The 20,132-nt window shown below is 63.5% G+C and overlaps 3 protein-coding genes across 6 annotated transcripts; 1 reads left to right on the plus strand and 2 right to left on the minus strand.

The window, feature by feature from the left end:
• Positions 1 to 102: 102 nt before the first annotated feature.
• Positions 103 to 4,727, minus strand: MCM7 (minichromosome maintenance complex component 7). The gene is made up of 15 exons (XM_090055617.1): positions 4,537 to 4,727; positions 4,088 to 4,167; positions 3,826 to 3,990; positions 3,615 to 3,739; positions 3,336 to 3,516; positions 3,073 to 3,210; positions 2,840 to 2,989; positions 2,620 to 2,734; positions 2,309 to 2,440; positions 2,085 to 2,168; positions 1,497 to 1,890; positions 1,340 to 1,423; positions 1,062 to 1,230; positions 488 to 597; positions 103 to 406 (listed from the first exon to the last, which is right to left on the minus strand). Exons 1-15 carry the CDS (start codon positions 4,565 to 4,567, stop codon positions 205 to 207), a joined length of 2,160 nt encoding a protein of 719 aa, XP_089911743.1. The 5' UTR covers positions 4,568 to 4,727; the 3' UTR covers positions 103 to 204.
• A 58-nt stretch (positions 4,728 to 4,785) lies between these two features.
• On the plus strand, positions 4,786 to 8,101 carry AP4M1 (adaptor related protein complex 4 subunit mu 1). 4 transcript variants are annotated; one of them, XM_090055702.1, is made up of 16 exons: positions 4,786 to 4,890; positions 5,085 to 5,148; positions 5,290 to 5,384; positions 5,469 to 5,575; positions 5,651 to 5,747; positions 5,822 to 5,932; positions 6,024 to 6,104; positions 6,192 to 6,254; positions 6,732 to 6,798; positions 6,866 to 6,919; positions 6,990 to 7,096; positions 7,167 to 7,258; positions 7,338 to 7,382; positions 7,488 to 7,538; positions 7,607 to 7,724; positions 7,807 to 8,101. In XM_090055702.1, the coding sequence occupies exons 2-16, from the start codon at positions 5,091 to 5,093 to the stop codon at positions 7,996 to 7,998; spliced, it is 1,338 nt and encodes a 445-aa protein (XP_089911828.1). In that variant the 5' UTR covers positions 4,786 to 4,890; positions 5,085 to 5,090; the 3' UTR covers positions 7,999 to 8,101. The 4 variants fall into 4 exon arrangements, with proteins under 4 accessions (XP_089911828.1, XP_089911830.1, XP_089911827.1 ...); XM_090055704.1 differs by lacking the exon at positions 4,786 to 4,890 and having other exon boundaries at positions 4,898 to 5,148; positions 5,290 to 5,408; XM_090055701.1 differs by lacking the exon at positions 4,786 to 4,890 and having other exon boundaries at positions 4,898 to 5,148.
• On the minus strand, positions 8,031 to 18,942 carry STAG3 (STAG3 cohesin complex component). Its single transcript, XM_090055521.1, has 34 exons — positions 18,932 to 18,942; positions 18,345 to 18,494; positions 17,922 to 18,033; positions 17,709 to 17,828; positions 16,751 to 16,847; positions 16,563 to 16,639; positions 16,257 to 16,461; positions 16,012 to 16,163; positions 15,756 to 15,829; positions 15,443 to 15,566; positions 15,275 to 15,373; positions 14,969 to 15,048; positions 14,735 to 14,842; positions 13,044 to 13,146; positions 12,845 to 12,956; positions 12,662 to 12,765; positions 12,479 to 12,571; positions 12,286 to 12,375; positions 11,854 to 12,054; positions 11,662 to 11,732; positions 11,399 to 11,486; positions 11,239 to 11,319; positions 11,045 to 11,137; positions 10,792 to 10,960; positions 10,586 to 10,719; positions 10,351 to 10,452; positions 10,130 to 10,275; positions 9,423 to 9,545; positions 9,164 to 9,327; positions 8,880 to 9,036; positions 8,619 to 8,723; positions 8,462 to 8,533; positions 8,248 to 8,304; positions 8,031 to 8,172 (listed from the first exon to the last, which is right to left on the minus strand). Exons 2-34 carry the CDS (start codon positions 18,485 to 18,487, stop codon positions 8,031 to 8,033), a joined length of 3,798 nt encoding a protein of 1,265 aa, XP_089911647.1. The 5' UTR covers positions 18,488 to 18,494; positions 18,932 to 18,942.
• Between the last annotated feature and the right edge of the window lie 1,190 nt (positions 18,943 to 20,132).

Here is a 20,132-nt window from a genome sequence, read left to right on the forward strand (position 1 = left end):
GGGGGGGGGCAGGGAAGGGATCTTTATCCCTGGGAGCTGCTGCATATAGGGATAGGTCCCTGCCCCCCTGACACAGGCCTTGTGTCCCCAACAGGCAGTGGCTACAGCAAAAACAGGTTTATTAGAAAGCAACTCAGAAAAAATGCAGTAAAATAACAGGGAGCCTCTAGGCAGAGCTGGGGGCTTGCTGTCCCCACATGGGGCTCAGACGAAGGTGATGCGAGTTCGGGCAGCATTCACCTGCCACACGTTGAGCTCCTCGTACTCGGCCAGTGCCGCCTGGAACTGAACAGGGGTGAAACCACGGGATACACAGCGCGTCTCAGCCTCTGCATAGCGCACGGTCCGGCCTGCACCTGCCAGTTCCCGCACAGTTGCAAAGATGGCATCTGCTGCCCGCTGCGGCCTGGGGGGGCAAGATAGGGATCAGACATCGGGAAGATAGGGTTGGGGGGCTTCCCAGCTCACTCAGGCCCCCTGCACTCACTTGGCCTGCTGCCCACGGTCACCCAACAGCGAGTCCTTGGACATCTCCATGAGCCGCATGGCCTCGTTCACATCCTCCTTCTCCACCACGTCCACCAGCCGCAGCCGGGCCTGGGGGCAGCGGGGGGGTTATCACCCAGCCCTACCCAGTGACCCCCAGTGCCTGGGGGCAGCGCATGCCGGCTGGGCTGGACTGGGCTGGGTTGGAGACGTGGATTGGGTCCGGTAGTGTGGCCGTGGGGGCTCGGGAAGTGCTGCCCGGCAGTAGACAGCTGCACACACTACCTGCACGAACAGCACTTTGGAGCCACCGCAGCTCAAGGGGGACTCAGATGTGCATGTAAGCATGTGCCCTGGGGATGGGATCCGCTCTGTATGCATGCTCACATCAGGGGTCACCCCAGCTGTGCCCAGCCCCCAACACCAGGGGCTCCCCAGAGCTGCAAGCCCCCACACTGCAGTAGCACCAGCGCCAGCTACCTGCACTGCAAGCACTTTAGCCCTGGGATGCCGTGAGGGGCTAGGCCGCGCTAAGCTGGGCTCCCTGCCCCCACCCCCCATGCACCCCGGCTCACCAGGGCAGTGGCAAGACGCAGGATGGCCAGCAGAGTGCGAGCCGAAGTGAATGTGGCATCTGGGCTGGCCCAAGCCTCTTTCCGCATCTCCACATAAGCCGCTGTGATGTAGTCGGCCAGTGCCTCTGGTACAGCCGGCTGTTGCCGCTTGCACATGCTGATGTAGCGCCTGCAGGGGCACAGGAGAGGTGGAAGGTTAGCTGGGGAACGGGAGCTCAAAGGGCCCAGGCATCCAGGCCCCCACAGACAAGACCAGGCTGGGGTGGGGTGTTTCTCACCTCATCAGCTTCATGTCCAGCGGCTGGTAGGTACAAGGTGGCTGCCGGCTGTGCTGGTGCACGTAGGTGATGTGCTGGGCCAGGCTAAAAACACAGGGGTCAAGACACCCACCAAGCCCCTCTCTTGCCCCTCCCCCCGAGCTTTGTGGACCCTTACCGGAGGTCATTGTCACGGTGGGGCCGGTCCTGCAGCAACCAGAGCAGGTCAAAGCGGGAAAGCAGAGCAGGCGGCAGCGCCAAGTTGTGCTGGAGGCTGCGGCGTGTGTCATAGCGCCCATAGGCTGGGTTGGCAGCAGCCAGCACGGCACAGCGGGCATTGAGCGTGGCCTGGACACCTGCCTTGGCCACGGAGATGCTCTGCTGCTCCATGGCCTCATGCAGTGCCGTGCGGTCACTCTCCAGCATCTTGTCAAACTCGTCGATACAGCACACACCACGGTCAGCCAGCACCAGTGCGCCCCCCTCCAGCGCCAACTCCCCCGACACCGGATCCCGCAGCACTGCCGCCGTCAGCCCCACGCCCGACGACCCGCGCCCCGTTGTGTACTGGCCTGGGGAGAAGGGCGGGGGGGGGACAGGACACGGGTGAGACACAAGCTGGACACAGGTGGGCTGGATGCTGCCAGGCCTGGGGGCCTGCTGTGACAAGAGCCACACCCCCCTGCCATCCCTGGCATCATAACCAGGCTCCCACATGGCCCAGGGGGAGGAGGACAGGGTGCCCACGCACAAGAGCATTACTCACTGCGTGGCGCCAGGCGGTCAATGTAAGACAGCAGCTGGGACTTGGCCACACCGGGGTCACCCATCAGGCAAATGTTGATGTTCCCTGAGAGGGGGCACTTAAGTCAGAGCTGTCCCATGAGGGTTACTGCAAGAGCCAGCAAGCAGTTCCATGCTCCTCACACACCTGAGCACCCTCAAGCGCCAAGGCTCTACCCCCAACCCTGTCCCCAGCCCATGCTTCACCACGGATCTTCATGCCACGAGGGCTGCGCTCCACGCCCCCCACCAGCAGCAGCAGCAGGGCCTTCTTCACATCCTCGTGACCATAGATCTCAGGAGCAATGGAGGCTGCCAGCTTCTCATAGAAATCCTCCTCTGAGGAAGTGGTGAAGAGATGGGGAGTTCAGCAAGGCTAGGGGAGGGGAGTGCACAGACTCCCCCAACCCAGCACCCTGGGGGAAGGGGTGGTCGAAACCCCATAAAGGGGGTCACGGCATTGTGCCCATGCACCCCCCCACCCCAGCAGCACCCATACTGGTGGGGTTGGAGCTCACCAGTGATCTGCCTCAGCTCATCCTCGCTCAGCTCTGCAGGCGCCACCTCATCCTCCTCGCTCTTGTTCATCTTGGCAATATGATGTGCCTCCAGGTACGTCTCCGACAACAGCCCCTGTGGTGCAGCATAACAGAAGGCGTCAGGCACCATGGGATGCCCCCTCTGGCAGCCAGAGGCAGACATGTGTCCCCCGGCCCGACCCATCCTGTGGGGTCTTACCTGGGCAATCTGCCGGAAGCCGGATCGCAGGAGAGGCAGGAAGATACCAGTGACACTGACGTGGTCGCCAGGCTGCACCAGCCGCGTGTTCTCACCCTGCACGGCCACGCTGATGGAGCGTGGGAGGTGCCCCACCGGCACCTGATCACTCTGCCCATAGTGGGGGACAAAGGTCAGCACAGAGGGGGTAGCCCCCACAGACACCCTAGAGGCGGGGTCCCAGCTCCACTCACGTGCTCCTGCATCTTGAGCTCCTGGTACTTGATGAACTTAGAACCACGGCTCTGCAGGTAGAGGCGCCCACCAGAGCGGTTGGTCTCGCACTCACGGCTGGGGCACATGATCAGTGGCATGAAGGTTGGAGCTTGGATCTGGGGGATGAGGAGACAGTGGGTAAGCGGGAGGGGAAGATCCAGCCTAGGGCAGCCAGTCACACCCGCCATGACCCTCTAGGGCCCAGCTGACCCATTTGCAGTTTCCCCATAGAGGCACTCACAGGCTGGTACGTCTCTGCCCCACACTGGTCACAACTGTAGGTGGCCACGACCATCATGGGCTTGACCTCGGCTACACGAGTGACGATGCCACGCACGGTCACCAGCTTCCCAATGCTGTCGGCCTTCACGTCCCGGATCACGCGTGGCTTCGCGCTCGCCGGGGCTTTGAAGTACAGCTCACTGCGGGGCAGACACCATCAGAGAGAGCAGGAGATTGGACGCTGAGGGCAGGGGCGAGAGCAGAGGGCTGGGCGGGGGGTGCACGCAGGAACACTCACAAACGTCGCAGCAGCTCGGGCGGGTAGTGGTTCTGGGGTCCACGTGTCTCGCCAGCGTCGCGGCTGCGCTGTTCTAACATCAGCCGATGCTCAAGGTAGACGTCCAGCACGTCTTTGTGCGTCAGCTGTGGGGACGTGGCACCATCAGGGCAGGGCTGTGCCCCCCCTACCCCTGGCAGCATCTGCTGCCCCCGCACTGCCCAGGCCTCACCTCGCGCTCTTTGTAGTCAGGCAGCAGCTCATGGACAGCGTCTGCGAAGAGGCGGGCGTAGCGCCGCGCATTCTCGCAGGCGGCCTCGGCCAGCTCGGGCTCATCCTCGGCCACATGGTCCAGGTCCACATAGAGCGCCACCTGCTCGCGCTGTGCCAGCGCCACCTGTGGGGAGGAGGAATCAGCAAGGTAGAGATAACCCCCACAGGGAGTATGGGGGTGTCCAGGCAGCCCCTGGTGTTGGGGGGGCGGGGCTCCTCACCAGCTGGTCCCGGTAGGGGAACTGCTTCTTGCCCAGCTCGTCATCGCGATAGAAGTCCTGCAGGAAGCGCTTCGCCTTGTCTGGGGGGACATTGGGGGGCGGTCACCCCCCGCCCCGGTTTAGCCCAATGACCCCCTCTACCCCCCACGTACACAAAGCCGCACGTGGGCCCCACCCCCTCCCCGGAAAGGCCCTGCCCCTGACGTCACGTCCGGGGCAGCTACCAATAGCAGTCCCCGCTTCGCTCAGAAAAGGGAGAAGGGGGCGGGGCGGGAGCCAATAGAAGAGGAGCGCGCGCCTCAGTCCCCCGGCCCACAGCCAATACGAGCGTAAACCGTAGTCCCTCCCCCCACGGTGGCGCCAATACGAGCGCGGGGCCCGCCCCCTCGTGGCCAATGGGAGCGCGCGGCGCCCCCGACCCGGCGCGTGCCCCCCAACCCCTGACTCACCTTTCTCGGCCAGGTAGTCCCGGGGCGCCATGGCCAGAGGAGGCGGGGCTCGCAGCGCACGGGTCCTGGCAGGGGTCAGTCCGTGGATGGAGCGCGGCGGGTGGCTCCGGCGCGCGGACGGAGCAGGCCGCTGTGGGTCCGCGGGGAGCGAGGCCAGGCCGCTCCAGCCGCTACAGGCTCTGACTGGTACCGCTGCAACCAAAAGTGGCGCGAAAACCGGCCCCCGTGTGACTGGCGCGGGCCAATCGCCGCCCGGCACATGACCCAGAGCCGCACGCCAATCGCAGCGCGAGAGGCGGGTCCTTTGCGGGGCTTGCCCACTCGTTGCTGGTCACGTGACCTCGCTGGACCGAGGTGCGGGCGGAAGGAGCGGGGATCCCCCCTTAAAGGGGCCGTGACCCCGGAAATGCGGTCTCCGTTGGCACGGGGCTGAGGGTGGGGGCTGGGCCCTGTGGGTCCCCCAGGCGCTGGAGGCTCTAGGCAGGCTTGTGCCCATGGGGCTGGGAGGGCGCGGGCGGACCTGACCTATGATCCCTCCCGCCCCCCAGGCTGCGATGCTGTCGCAGATCTTCATCCTCTCGTCCAAGGGCGACCGGCTGGTCCACAAGGACTGTATCCGCCCACGGCACCCTGCCAGGGCCCCTGCACCAGGGAAGCTCGCAGCACCGGGGTGGGGGGGGGGCAGAGCTCCTGGGACCCACTAGGCGCGGGGTGGTCACTCCTGCCCGCGTTGGTCCTCAGCGCCCAGCCCAGTCCGCGGGGAGTCGGAGGAGAGTGGCATAGACCTGGCCGACACTTTCTACAGGAAGATCACGGCGCTATCTGGCGACCAGGCACCCGTCTTCATGGTAACGGGCGGGGGGCGAGGCAAGGCTCATCCCAGCAGCTGCAGTCCCGGGAGGTGCTAGGGCTGACCCGTCCCGCGCCCGCAGGCACACGAGGGGCTGCACTTCGTGCACGTGAGACACGCTGGCCTGTACTTCGTGGCCACGACAACACCGCAGGCCTCCCCTTTCGCCCTGGTGGAGTTCCTCAACAGGTGAGGGGGGCCAGGACCTAGGGGTCACCCTCACCAGCTCCCGGCCCTGCTCACCGCCCCACCCCCACCCCGCAGGCTGGCAGCCCTGATCCGGGACTACTGTGGGCCTCTGAGCGAGAAGAGCATCAGCCTCAACTTTGCCCTTGTCTATGAGCTGCTGGAAGAGATGGTGGTAGGTCTGCAAGGGCGAGCAGGAGAGGGGCTCGGCTGGCAGCGCGCAGCCCCCTCATTCAGCATCCCCCCCAGGACTATGGCTACATCCAGACCACAGCGCCTGACGTGCTGCGCAACCTCATCCAGAGTGAGCCGGTGGTCAGCAAGCCCTTTAGCCTGCTGGACCTGGGCAGTGTTGGCCTGGTGAGCGCGGCGCCAGCCTGCCCCTGGGGCATCACGGGGGGCGGGGGGAGGGGTTATGTAGCCCAGAGGGCCTGACTGGGTCTGTTCACAGTTTGGAGCAGAGACGCAGCAGAGTAAAGTGGCTCCTAGCTCAGCTGCCAGCCGCCCTGTGCTGCCACCCCGCGGGGAACAGGTGAGAGGCAGCCCTGCACCCACGTCCCTTCCCCCGTGCTGAGGTGTGCCAGCGCCAGGCCCTCAACCCTGCCCACCTGCCCCACAGGGTGCGCGGAATGAGGTCTTCCTGGATGTGGTGGAGAGGCTGACTGTTGTCATCGCTGCCAATGTGAGCACCTCCTGCCCTGCACCAGGCAGCCCTGCTCAGGAAAGCAGGGGCCCCGGGGTCCCATCTTGCCCAGATAGTGAGACCGAGCCACAGCTGTACAGAGTGGAGGATACATTAGAGTGGTTCCAGAGGCCAAACCCCACTGCACAGAGAGGGGACCCCCCCCCAGTCTGACTACAGGGGGGTTCCTTCATGTCCCAACACAGCAGACTGACTCTAGCTGAGGGACACAGCCCTTCAGACAGGCCCCTTGGGGCTGTGCCCCAGCACTGGGCCTTCCCCTGTCCCAGATGCAGCTGCTGAGGAAGGGGGAAACCCTGGACCCTTCTAGCAACTCAAGGGGGAAAAGGTCCAGCCAGATACCCCAGGCCCCCAGCAAAGCCAGTAGGAGGCTAGACCCTTGCAGCCAGGTCCACAGCCCCCACTGGCCTCAGCCCTGCTGCCCCCCAGCACTGCAGCCTGCATCTACCTCCCCAGGGCACCCCAATGAAAGCCGACATCCAGGGAGAGATTCGCCTCAAGAGCTACCTGCCCAGCTGCCCTGGTGAGTGGAGTGCCGGTGGGGCCTGGGCCAGGCCAAGGCCTCTGGGCTGACCTGTCCCTCCCCACAGAGATGCGTGTTGGACTGACAGAGGAGTTCTGCGTGGGCAAGTCAGAGCTGCGAGGTGAGCACACGTGGGGGCAGTACTGCTGCCTGCCTTTCCCAGCCCCCACTGATCCCCTGGCCTCCCCCAGGCTATGGCACGGCCGTGCGGGTGGACGAATGTGCCTTCCACAGCTCCGTGCGGCTGGATGAGTTCGAGAGCAACCGTGTGCTCAAGGTCACCCCCAGCCCAGGGGAGGTAAGTGCTAGGCTTAGGGGAAAGTAGTGTTGGTCTTGACCCCAGCCCTGACCTCCCTACCTGCCCTTAGCTCACACTGATGCAGTATCAGCTCTCGGATGACCTCCCTTCCGCCCTGCCCTTCCATCTCTTCCCCACTGTGGAGCGGGACCCCACAGGCAGGTGAGCACGAGGCGCTACGGGGCAGGGGCGCAGGGGGAAGATATCCGGGGCCAGACGCTCACAGCCCTGTCTCCCCCAGGCTCCGTGTTTACCTCAAGCTGCGCTGTGACTTGTCCCCCAAGAGGTAAGGAGGCAGGGCACAGGTAAGGTGGTGGGGTTGGAGGCCGAGTCTGCTGCCACCGGCTGTGCTGCCACCGGCTGTACTGCCCCTGCCCCTTCTCTCTCACAGCCAGGCCCTGAACGTGCGTGTGCAGCTGCCAGTGCCCAAGGGGGTTGTCAGGTATGGGACAGGGGTGGGGGGAGGGTGGTGTGCATTCCCTACCACCTCACCCTGCCCCTCCACCTCAGCCTGTCACAGGAGCTGAGCAGCCCGGAGCAGACAGCAGAGCTGCAGCTAGGCACCAAGTGTGTGCGCTGGACCATCCCACGCTTCCAGGGTGGCTCCCAGCTCTCTGCCCTCTTCAAGGTGAAGCGGGGGGGAGGGGGGGTAACCCTCCCCAAAGCAAGGCTCAGGCCCAGTAGCTGATGGCCCCTCTCCCTCCCCACAGCTGGAGGTGCCAGGGCTGAGTGGCGCATCACTGCTAGAGCTGGGCCCAGTGCACATGGCCTTCGAGCTGCCCATGCATACGTGCTCGGGGCTGCGGGTGCGGTTCCTGCGTTGCGCTGGCATGCAGTCAGGCCTCCCCCACCGCTGGGTGCGTTACGTCACACACAGTGATGCCTATGTGCTGCGCCTCTGACCCGCCAACACCACTGCTCACCAACACCGGCTTTATTTACTGCAATGGGCCCAACTGGCACCAACGGGGCTGCCAGGACAACTCCAATAAACTTTGAACTCAACCATGGCCACGTGTGGTCCACAGGGGTGCAAGGGGATGGGGCAGGCCAGCAGTCCAGCCACCTCAGAGTTCCTGCAGGGAGGGAGAGCCCCTGTGATACCCAGGTCCAAGGTCCTAGGCCCCTACCCACCCTGGCCCTGCACTCACCTCCAGGCCAAGAATGGAAGAATCAAAGAGGTCACGAAGACGACCACTGCGGGGGCGCTGCAGAGAGGCAGGCATGGCCGGGTCAGCCCATGGGGCTGGGGGATCCCCCAACCCCCCACCCAGCTGTCAGCTGACTGCTCCTGGGCAAACAGGTGGAGCTGCAGTGGCCCACAGGGGCTGTACCTGCCCCCACCCCATCCTCACCATGACCAACCCCTGAGAGTCGTCCTCTTCCTCACTGCTCTGCTCCTGGATCACCACCACCTCCTCCTCCATCAGGCTGTGCCTACAGGACAGAGCTGGGTCAAGGGGTCCAATCCCCTGGAAGATGTTTACCACCCTCTACCCCACCCCCACCATGCCACACTCACTGGTCCAGGTGGCTGCCCAAACCAAAGCCCAGGAGGCTCTGGGGGGTTATACACTGCTTGTGGCTGGCAGATCTGTGGGCTAGCTGGGAGCTCTTCGAGTGCTGGCTACAAAGGCACAAGGGCAGTGGGAGGTAGGGTGGGCAGTCCTGTCCCCTGTTGTGTTAGAGTCCTAGGACCGTGGGCTTCACTTGTTCCCAGCCTGGGCTGCTGCCAACACCCAGCACCTGTGTTAACTTGCCTGACCCATGGAGCAGGCCTCACCTCTCCACAAAGTCTGACTCGGAGCCCTGGTCCTCCTCCTCAGTCAGGGTCTGGGACACCCCACGGGCCCCCTTCACCTTCACCACAGTGGACGTGAGTATTGGCGTTGTGAGGCGGCTGCTGAGCTGCAGGCTGGAATCACTGTGCCCAGATGACTCTGCAAGGGATGCGCTGCTTGGGGCTGGGGCACATCAGCCCACCTTGCCCCGCTATGGACCTCCTGTGCTCCTCTGTCGCCTTCCCCACAGGCAGCTGTGCTGGACCTGGCCCCGGCCCCATCTCACCATCCACATGCCGCCTCTTGGTGGTGGAGCCGGGTCTGCGCTGGGCCTGGGAGCGAGCAGGGTTGTGGAGCCGCAGGGAGTTGCGGTAGGTCAGCAGTGGGGTCCAGGCCTCCTGCTGTTCTGGGGACAGCACAGCCTGGCAGCTCTTCTCCAGGTAGGCCAAGCTGCAGCAGGCAGGATGGAGAATCAGTGTCCACAGCAGTGGATCCCTGCACCCCTCCATCCTCTCAAGGATGTCCCCCTATCCTTAGGGACTCACATCAGCTTCTTGTCGGGGTGCAGCAGGCGGGGTGAGAATTCACTGAGCACCTCCAGGAAGGGCAGCTGCAGAGGGGCCAGCAGCTCAGAGCTGGGTGACTGCAAGGCAAACTTGATCCCCTCCCTGCATTTGGAGGGGGAGGGGAGCAGGCAGAGTGAAGACGGTCTTTGCTGGCCCAGGCCCCTGCCCCCTACACCTCCTGAGCACAGGGCAGGCAGGAAGCTGCAGGATCACCTCTAGTCCAGGCTCTGCCTGAGGCAGGATCAGGCCTGTCCAAACCAGCCCAGACAAACCCATGTCCAACCTCTGAGCAACATGAGACAGTCCCCCCAGATGCAGCCCCAGGCATCGCCCCTGCCCCAGGGAAAGCAAAGGGGCTGTGGCCACCACATCCTGCTGCTGCCAGGAGGGCTCATAGATGCTCCAGAGACCCCAGCCTGAGGCCATGCCCCCTGCTGCAGAGAGAAGGGATGCCTCCAGTCTGATCAGGGGGAAAATTCCTCCCTGCTCCCAGTGCAGTGTCGGGCTGAGCCCGAGCACAGGGTCAACATCCTCTAGCCACGGACCTGCAGGCTTGGTCCCAGCAGCAGCACTGGCACAGCCCAGGCCCAGACCAGGCAACAGCCAGTACCACCGCCTCTCGGGAAAACTTAATCCCCCTGACCTGTGTAGCAGCATGGTCGCACAGACCCTCACCCCAGTCTCACCTGTGCAGCGCCACAAGCACAGGGCGGTTCTGTGCCTGGTGCGGGCCAAAGAGAAGGGCAAAGCGCCGTGCCAGATCCCGGATCTCCGCAAAAGCCTTGCTCAGGCGGGCGCCACGGCCGTGCTGCAGCAGCAGCTCTGTCAGCAGCTACGGGGAGAGGGGGGTGTCAGGAACAAGGCCCCGAACAAGGCCCAGCACCCAGGCCCTGCTCATCCCAGGCACCTGCTTGAGGCTGAGGAGCAGGGTGCGACCCCACTCGGCCCGGTCAATCTGCCGGGCCTGGTTCAGTGTCTCCTTGATGATGTCCCCATAGTCATCGTAGCACTGTGCGAAGAGAGCAGTGAGCAGGGGTTCAGGCCCCAGCCCTGCCCACCCCGACACATGCCCCGGGGCCTGGTCCCCTCCCTCCCATGAGGGCAGGGCCTGGAGGGGCCCCGGGCTCTCCGTACCACCTCACCTTGACATAGTGCTTGAAGACATCGGAGGCAGCGCTCAGCTCCACCACATTGTACACAACCAGCTTGCAGAAGCCTGCCAACAGCCGGCGCCGCTGATGCAGCGCTTCAATTCTCCCCTCACTGTCATCCTGATCTGAGTGGGGCGGAGGGTCAGGCAGGTGCCCCCAGTACAAACAAGCCTCCCCCCCCCGTGGTGGGGCCCTACCGGCATCCATGGGCTCGGCATGGTTGAAGACATGATCCATGAGGAAACCAGCCAGCTGGGCCTGCAGGCTGGCATCAGGCTGCAGTACCAGGCTGCCCAGTGCCTCCCGCCCTCCCTGCACCAGCTGGGGCCCGAACATCAGCAGGTGGTCACTCAGCAACATGTAGGCCTGGGTGGAGAGACAGTGATGGGTGGGGACGCTCGGACAGAGCTGCCCCCATCGCCCACCCAGCAGGAAGCCCCCAGCCCGCACCTGCTCCTGGACGCTGGGGTTGAGGTCTGTCAGGCAGTTCTGGCAAAGGGAGCAGAGGGCATCCACCTTGCGCCTCAGCTCCAGCACATGCTCCTGCAGGACAGGACAGGTGTGAGGGGCACGAGTCAGGCTGGGAGCCACCCCAGGGTCCTGGCTCACCATGACACCCCCGACTGCCACCCGCAGTCCCTCACCTGCATGAAGGCGCCGGCAGAGATGTGAGCCAGCTCCCAGAGCACAAAGAAGTGCAGGCAAGTCATGGCTGGGATGAGCACCTGCAGGGGGAGCTCGGGGTGAGGGGAAAGTTGTCCAGCAGCCCCTGCTCCTGAACCACATCCCAGGGAGAGCTGGTACCTGTGTGGGGATCTCGCCAGTGTCCACAGCTCGCTGCATGATCTGGTGACAGGGCTCAAACAGCTTCCAGGGTGTCAGGTCATGGGCACTTGGGGTCCGAAGTGGGAGCAAAGACGGGCTTTGTGGGGGCTCTGCTGCCCTCACCCTGCCCCATGCCCACTGCAGACCCAGGAAAAAGGGGCCAGGAGTGGGGGATGGGTTAGGACTCAGCAGGAAGGGAGCCATGGCAGGGACTGGGGATGGGCCAGGCACCAAGCACTCACTTGTGGAAGATGGAGATGCGCTTGAGGGTGGCAGCCATGCTGTACACCTCATCCTCGTCGAGGAAGGAGGCCTGGGGAGTGGGAAAATGTGACAGATAGTACTGAGCAGCTGGGCCCGAAGCCTCGGCACATACAGCTGGCATCCCTGCCCCTGCTCCCCAGGAAGTGGCAGCACCATGGGGCAGGCAGTACCTGGAGCAGCTCGGGCAGCTCCTGCTGGAACTTGTCGGTGAGCTGGTCCACAAGACGGCTGCGGGCATAGTCAACGCGGCCATGGAAGGGGAGCTCAGGGTCACACAGTACGTGCAGCGCCCGTGACGCGGCCTCCAGCACCTCGCGGCCCGAGTGCTTCTCCACCGCCTCCTGCAGCTGCCCCAGCAGCAGCTCCAGGTGCTGGGGGAGAGGTGGGGGAAAGACCCCAGCATGGGCAGGGCCACAGCAGAGACCGGACAGACTCAGGAAGAGTTGGAATGGGGACATGAAGCCACCACAGAGAAGAAAGAGTGTCACCCTCTCCCATCTCCCAAAGCCCAGCCTGAGCTGCTCTGGAGCCAAGACTCCTGGGTCCTATCCCTGGCTTCCACAAACACTAGTGACGCCCCGCCCCACCACCACAACACACACCTTCTCCAGGCGCCCGGTGCAGTAGAGGCTCAGGTCGAAGTAGCGAGGTGCTGCCAGCAGCAGCGTCACCTTCTCTGCATCAGCCGAGAACTACGGGGTAGGGTTTTGAACCAGAGGGTCAGAGCCAGTGTCCTCTGGACAGTTGTCCCCACAGGGACCCTGCATGCCACAGCCAGCCCCCACTGCCCCTTACCTTGGCCAGGAGCTGGGGCAGCAGTGGGATGAGGTACTGGGTGAGCCGTACACGTTCACTGGCTAGGGCCTTCCGCTCCCATACTGATAGCACCTGAAGCAGGAGGGCAGTGCTGAGCGGGGGGTAGCTGGGTTGTGACACCACCCTTGCAGTGACACTGGTGGGCCTGGGGCCACATGTTACCTTCTTACGGGGGCCACGGCCGACGGGTGGCTGCCCCTCCACAGCCTGGCGCATGCTAGCCACCAGGATCTGGATGAGGGCGCTCTCCTGAGGGTCCCCCAGGCCTGTGGGGGGAGCAAGGTGGAGTCAGCTTGGAGGACCCCTCCCAGGGCCCCATTTCCCCCCACCTCAGTCCCCACTCACCCTCGTCCGAAGACTCCTCCAGCAGCAGCACAGCCATGGCCTCCCAGTCCTTAAGAAGGGCTGCAGTGCAGTCCCACAGGCTGTCCACCAGGTAGGCCGCATGCTTGTGGAGCTGGGGGGGGTGGGGAAAGGAGGGGCAGTGACTGATCTGGGGGAGCCCTGCCCTGCCCCCCCAACCACTCCAGAGCAACTCCCTCACCTCACTCTCAATGAAGAAGGCCAGCAGCAGGTGGAAGAAGGCCCTCGTCTCCTCCCCACGCTGGAGTCCCTCCTGCCTGGCTTCCCCCTTGGGGTCCAGCAGCCTGAAACCCACAAGCCAGAGCTGGGGGGTGGACACAAACCCAGTCACCTGGGTTCCACTCCAGCCCCAGGCAAGCGGAAGGCAGAACACAAGATCTAGGGGGTTACAGCGGGGTGGGGGGGGAAGCTGTGAACCCAGACACCTGGGTTCCACCCCAGCACAAGGAGAACAGGGACTGTCAGTTACAGGAGCTCCAACACCTCAGTTCTGTTCCAGCTGTGGAAAGGGGATGGGGTTTGTTGGGCACGGGAGGACTGGACCCCCAGGCTCTGCCCCAGTGCAAGAAGGGGAGCAGGATCTCTCCATTACAGGAGCCCAGACACCTGGGTTTTGCCTCAGCATGGGGAGAGAAGAGTCTGGTAGCCCAGCCCTCTGCTCTGCTCTGCTCTGCCCTGCCTCAGCCCCCTGGGGAATCCCAGGCCCACCCACCAGACCAGGCCCTGTGGGGGCACAGGCATGACTACCCACGTATGCATGCTTAGGACAGGATTTGCGCAAGACACACACAGGCCAAGTCACACGCAGGCAGTGACACAAGTCCAGCTCAGCTGGTGGTGGTGCAAGGGCTGGGTCAGACTGGGTAGAGCAGGCTGCCCCAGCTGTGACAGCACTCTGCTGCTATGGGAGGAGCACACAGCTGGGAACACAGCCAAGCCCATATGGAAACAGCTGCAGAGAGTAATGAAGGGCTCCTCCCACTGCCGGGGCGAGGGGGCAGCTAGAGGCAGAGCAGCAAGGCTGTCATGTCCATGCACCCAAAAGTCAGGGACCCCAGTACTGCCCCTGGGCCAAGCTGGACGGTGCCGGGTACACGGGACATTGGGGTCTTTGCTCATTTGCTCCCCCCGCCACGGGCCTGTGCGAGGCAGCTGCCAGCGCGTGACCAGGCAGCAGCACAGGCCAAGGGCCAGGCAGGGCTGCACCCAGCCCACGTGCTGTTCTGGCCTTGGCGTCTGGAGCAGCGAGAGCCATGCCAGAAGCCTTCCCTCCCATCCCCTGTGTCAGCCTTCTCTCCCCCTCAAGGGCGTGTGCTCAGCTCATCTTTCAGGCAGCAAAACCCCCGGTAGCTTTGGATCATCCCTGCTCCCTTCCCCAGCCCCTCCTTGGGCTGCCTCTCAGCAGAGGGCCCAGGAGACTGCTGAAGGGCCATGGCCCCTTACAGGGCTACACATCTCCAGGCTTGAAACAGCCTCTGGAGCAGCTGGGCACTCCAGGATACAGCCTCTGTCCAGCATGCCCCAAAACACGGCCAAGGATGGAGCCCCTCTTCTGCTCTCATCTCCCATCCTTATTCCCCTTGCTATAGGTTCGGACCGCAGTTCCCAGTCCTGCCCCTGGGGCTGCAGGGTGGATCCATCTCCAAGCTCTGGTAAATCAGCAGCCTCATCTCAGGCTTTCCTCCTGCCTGAATTATTTACAGCCTTCAGCCCCATTTCCTCTCCCCATCCCTCAGGGTCATTCCAATTTACCCATGACTATCCTGGACCCCAAAACTAGACCCCATGCTCCTTGCCCACACCACAGGGCATCACAGAGAGGAGGCCAGGTGCTCCAAGGGCAGCACAGTGCCCTCCACCGTGCTCACTCACTTCTTGTACAGGAACTCCCCGGCAGCAGCGGCCAGCGCCCGGTGAGAGGTGAACACCACAGGGTAGATGCCCTGGCAGTCCTCCTCCGTCAAGACATCCTCCATGTTCCTGCAGGTGCAGACCACAGAGGTCCAAGGCCCAGGTGGAAGGGAAGGGGGGCCTGGACCCCTGCCCCTGCTGTGCCAGGCAGAGCAGAGCAAAGGGCCTGCCCACCCACCCAGTCCCTGGACTCACTGTAGGATCAGGGTCAGCAGCTTGACAGCCTCTACAGCCACATCGGGCTCCTTGTCCAGCACCATGGACACCATGCGGGCCTGTGTCAGAGATGGCATGCAAGTCAGTCCCCAAGATACACTGCGACGGGGGGTTAGCATGATGGTACCAGGGCTGGAAGAGGTACAACTGCGCTGCCCCCCCCTCCTGCCTGCAGTCCCCTCGTGTACAGGGTGCCAAGGGGTGCCCCTGGCCAAATACCCTACAAGGGGATAGAACAAGGAAGTGGGAGGAACAGAGCAGTGGCCATCTCAGGGCAGGACTCACCTTGAAGCGGCTGGTGAAGAGTTCCATGCGGACAGCTGTGTCTTGGCTGCCATACAACCCCTGCAGGGCCTTGAGGCAGGTGAGACGCACCTCCCGCTGCTGCAGGGACAGAGGGAGGGTGAGCATGGGGTCCCACATCCCACCCTATGCCACCCCCTGGTTGCCCACCTTGTCATGCAGACTCCAGCCAATGTACTTGAGGTAGCCGTCCGTCAGGAAGGAGGTGCTGCAGCTCTGCATCCACTTCCCCATCTCCTCCATGCAGATGGACCGGATCTCAGGCACCACATCCCTGTGGCCATGGGGCACCGCCAGGCTCGAAGCAGTCCCCAGAGCAGCCCTTGTGTCCACCCCCATCCCCCACTGCCCCCAGCTCACTGGAGCTGCTCCTGTGTCTGCCATGTCCCCCCTCCCCCCACAGCTGTCCCCATCTCACCAGAGTCATCCCTGTACCCAACACCCCTCACGAACCCCAGCTCACCGGTACCGATGCACAAAGACCCCTTTGAAAATGGCATTCATCATGTTCTCGATCTCCTCCTGCTGCTCCTGGAGCTGAGCCACAATTGGGGGGAGTCACACACATGGGGCTCCCCTAAACTGCATACCTCTCTACCCCTCATGCCTCCCTAGCTATATGTGAGGCTCAGCTTCATCACCCACCCCTGCCAACCCAGCCACCACCCACCCAGCGCAGCCCAGCCCCAGGCAACTACTTCCTCCCTGCCATTGCTTACCTGCTTGCGCTGCTCCAGCAGGGTCTCCAGCCTGTCGGCAGCCCGGCGGCCAGGCCCCTTGCCCTGCTCAGCATCGTATTGCCGCTGGTTGTTCTCCTTGTGCAGGCTCATGCCCAGCGCCACATTCACTAGAGCCGTCATCAGCTTCATGGCTGGGGAGGAGCAGGGAATGGGAGCACTCCTGGGCAGAGGTTTCTGAGGAGGGGAACCCAAGCATTCTGCTCCCAGGGGGGTAAGGGACTCACCTGCCAGGGTGCTGGTGTGGCGGAAAGCCCGCACCTGGGAGTCAGAAAGGCCTGTGAGCAAGGAGACGAGGGTATCGGCCAGGAACTCATCGTAGACGACACTATACTGGCAGCGCTGCACCAGTGTCGCCACCAGCTCACAGAGGCCTGCTCGGAATCGGCGCCAGGGCTGGGTACTCAGTGCCAGTGGGTACTCGGCTGAGTCCTGCAGGAGCCGTGGGTCAGACATGGAGCAAGGAGATACCTCCTGCCCAGGCCCAAGGCAGAGGCCTTGCCATGAGACTCCCCACACCATTTGCCCAGCACCTCAGCAAACTGCTCAGTCAGCTGCTGGATGATCTCCGAGTTCTGCAGCTTCCTGAACATCTCAGGGGTCACCACACCTACAGGGGGGCAGGGGGGAGAGGAGGCAGTGTGGGCAGGTCAGGCCCCTGGCACTCATGGGGGGAAGCCCTCAGAGCTTCAGCTACAAGGTGGGCCAGGAGAGCACCCACCTTTACAGCCACAGGAACGGATGAAAAAGTTGGCCAGCTCCAGGAAGCCGGTCTCACGGTCGTGCTTGTAGGTCTCCAGCCACTCATCAACCACTACCTGAGGGAACAGGTCATGCCCCAGGAGGAGTTACACAGGGGCTGGGTACCCACAGCCCAACATGAGTCTAGCAGTAGAGCCCAGGTGTCATAGTAGCTAGGGTCAGGAGGGACCTGAACAGATCATCTAGCCTGACCCCCTACCACAGGCAGGAATGCATGCTGGGTTTTTGAATTTGCCCAAGGTAGGAGCGAAGACCACTTCCCTGGGAAGTTGGTTCCAGATTTTGGCAACCCTAACTGTAAAATATTGCCTTCTGATCTCTAACCTAAACCTATTCTCCATCAGCTTATTACCATTGCTCCTTGTCACCCCAGATGGTGCTAGGGAGAATAGGGCTCATCCTATTTGCTGATCTCCCCTGAGGAGTTTGTAGGCAGCCACCTGGTCCCCCCTCAGCCTCCTCTTGCTGAGGCTGAACAGGTTCAGGTCCCTCAGTCTCTCCTCATAGGGCGTGTCCTGCTGCCCTCTCACCAAACCGGTGGCCCTCCTCTGAACCCTCTTCACACTGGCCACATCCTTTTTAAAGTGTGGCACCCAGTACTGGCCGTAGTACTCCAATTACAGCCTAACCAATGTCACACAGAGGGGAAGAATCACCTCTCTGGACTGGCCTGAGATGCATCTTTGGATGCATGACAAGGTATGGCTGGCCTTGCTGGCTGCAGTCTGGCATTGACGGCTCATGTTCATCTTGGAGTCAATAACGAAGCGTCCTGGAGTATCCTGGCTCCCAGCTCCCCATGCCCCATTGTCCCAGGTAGCCTGGCTTCCCATCCCCTCTGCTCTCACCCACTCCCCTCTGCCACGCTAGGATGCAATCCAGGCCCCTGACAATGCCCCAGGACAGCACAGAGGTACCTCCAACGCAGTCTTTCCAGACCTCACTGCCTCAAAGAGCTGATTAGGCTCTGGGCTGCGGGCAGGCGTGTCCCCGGCTGGCAGCCGGCTGGTGGCTCTTCTTCGGGGTCGCTTGGCCACCTGGTGGGACGTGGGGGGCAAAGGGAGGCAGCTCAGGCTACTGGTCCGAGGATAAGGCCTCTCCGTGGGAAAGGGACCATGGCTGGGGCCTACCTGGCCTTGGCTCAGGGGGGTCCTGGACACCCGTTTGCTGCCTTTCCGCGGAGTTACCTCAAAGTCACTGCCCGAGTCGGGGCCAGAGCTGCCCTCCTCGCTGCTTGGGGCCCTGGAGGGAGCACGTGACTCTCAGCTGACGTCCTTCAAGTCTTGTGGCCCCTTACTCCACTCAGGCCTAGGGGCAATGTGACCCAGTGCCCAGGTGGGAGAGGAGGGGGCTGTCCCAATCACCCACCATCACTCCTAACGTGTCCATCATCCATCTGCACCACAGCCTGAGGCTCCCACACCATGCCCAGCCCTGGGCCTCCCCAAAACTCATATCGAAACCCCCCATTACCTCCCCCCGAGGGGCTGAGGCCTTTCTGGCAAGGCCCCCTGCCCCCAGGAGTGCCAAGCATCCCGGACAGCCCAACTCACGTGCCGCCTAGATCCATCTCTGCATCACCCTGCTCCATGGCGGGGCTGGAGCTGCTCCCGGCGCCCCGCATGGACAGAGAGTGGGAGTGGGAGCGGGAGCTGGAGCCAGAGGCGCAGGCTCGGGAGGGTCTGCGCAGCCGCATGGCGGAGCTGAGGTGTCAAGCGGCCGCAGAGTGAGGAGAGCGACGGGGAACCTGCAGCACCCAAGGGGCAGCCCACAAGCGCCCACCCCAACTCAACGTGGCAGGGAGCTGCACCAATACGGGCATCAGGCCCGAGCCTCCCCTTCCCCGGGATTGTCCCCGCGGGAGCAGACCCAGGGGGTCCCGCCGACAGCGCGGCGCTCGGGCCTGCACCCCGGGGAGGGCCCGAGGGGCTGGGCCACAAGGAGACCCGGGTGGAGCACACAGGGATCACGCCAGCACCATGCAGCCCAGAGAGAGCAGAGGGGCTGGGGGCAGAGTTTCCCACACCAATGACCCCCGGGGGAAGGGGGGGTGGAAACGGCTGCCCCTCACGGCCGGGGATCACGTACCCCTCACCTACCGCTCGCCCAACGACTAGCAATAGGGGTGGCCTCAGGTTACCTAAGAGGCACGTGCGGGAAGCCACGTGGGTCGAAAGGGGGACGACTGCGATTGGTTGAGGGGGCGACTGGGGAAGAGTCACGTGCCCCGGGAACAGCTGCACCTCGCGGGCCGCGCCCCGCCCACCACGAGGAGCACCAGGCCGCGCACGCGCACGACGCTCTGCGCCTCTTCCCCTGTGACGGTAACAGTGACCCCGCCCACTAGCTCTGAGACACACGCCCCCTTCAATTCACTGACAGCGAATGCTCCCCGAAGAAGCCCCACCCCCTGACCAGAAGCCCGCCCATCCTTCCAGAGAGACCCCGCCCACCTTTCCAGCCCGGCCCAATGGGCATCGAGCGGGAAAGCCCCGCTCCCCCGCCCCAAAATGGGTAAAGTCCTTTCGCAGAGGTGTTTCCATCCCCCGCACGGGCCAGCTCTGGTCCGTCGCACCTCAGAGGTGGCTGCATCCCACCCCTCCCCGGACCAGCCTTGGTACCTCGCAGCCCAGAAGTGGCTGTATCTCCACCCCAAGGGACCAGCCCCATTACATACCACCCCAGAGGTGGCTGCACTACCCCACAACCGGTCCCTGGTATGTCCCACCCCAGAGGTGACTGTATCTCCACCCCCATGGGACCAGCCCAGGTACATCCAATACCAAAGGTGGCTGCATCCCCCCCAAGGACGAGCTTTGGTACGCCCCATCCCGAGTACTGTACCTCCCCCCCCCCACCACTGCCGAGGTGTCTGAATCCCTCCTCAAGTACCAGCCCTGGTACGTCCCACCCCAGAGCTGGACGCATACCCCCACAGAGACCAGTCTTAATATGACACACCCCAGAGATCACTGCATCCTGCATCAGGGCCCAGCCATGGTACATCCCACCCCAGAGGTGGGTTTATCTCCCCCAGGGATCAACCTTGGTGCATCCCACCCCAGAGGTGGCTTCATAACCTTCACCAAGGGACCAGCCCTTGCATTTCCCACCCCAGAGGTGACTGCCTCCCACCCCCCCAGGAACCAGCTTGCAGAAGTGGCTAGCTTTCCTTTAGCCGGGACCCACCCTCGTACATCCCACCTCAGAGGTGGCTGCATTCCCCTCCCCCTGACCTGCTCTAGTATGTAACACCCCAGAAGCAGCCGCATTTCAGCGCTGGGCCCCCTGGTAACCCCAGCAGCAGCTGCACCCATTGCCAGCGGAGGGGCTTTGCCCAT

This window comes from Crocodylus siamensis, chromosome 6 (genome assembly GCF_052110815.1).
Source record: "Crocodylus siamensis isolate JL-2025a chromosome 6, ASM5211081v1, whole genome shotgun sequence".
Taxonomy (NCBI): domain Eukaryota; kingdom Metazoa; phylum Chordata; order Crocodylia; family Crocodylidae; genus Crocodylus; species Crocodylus siamensis.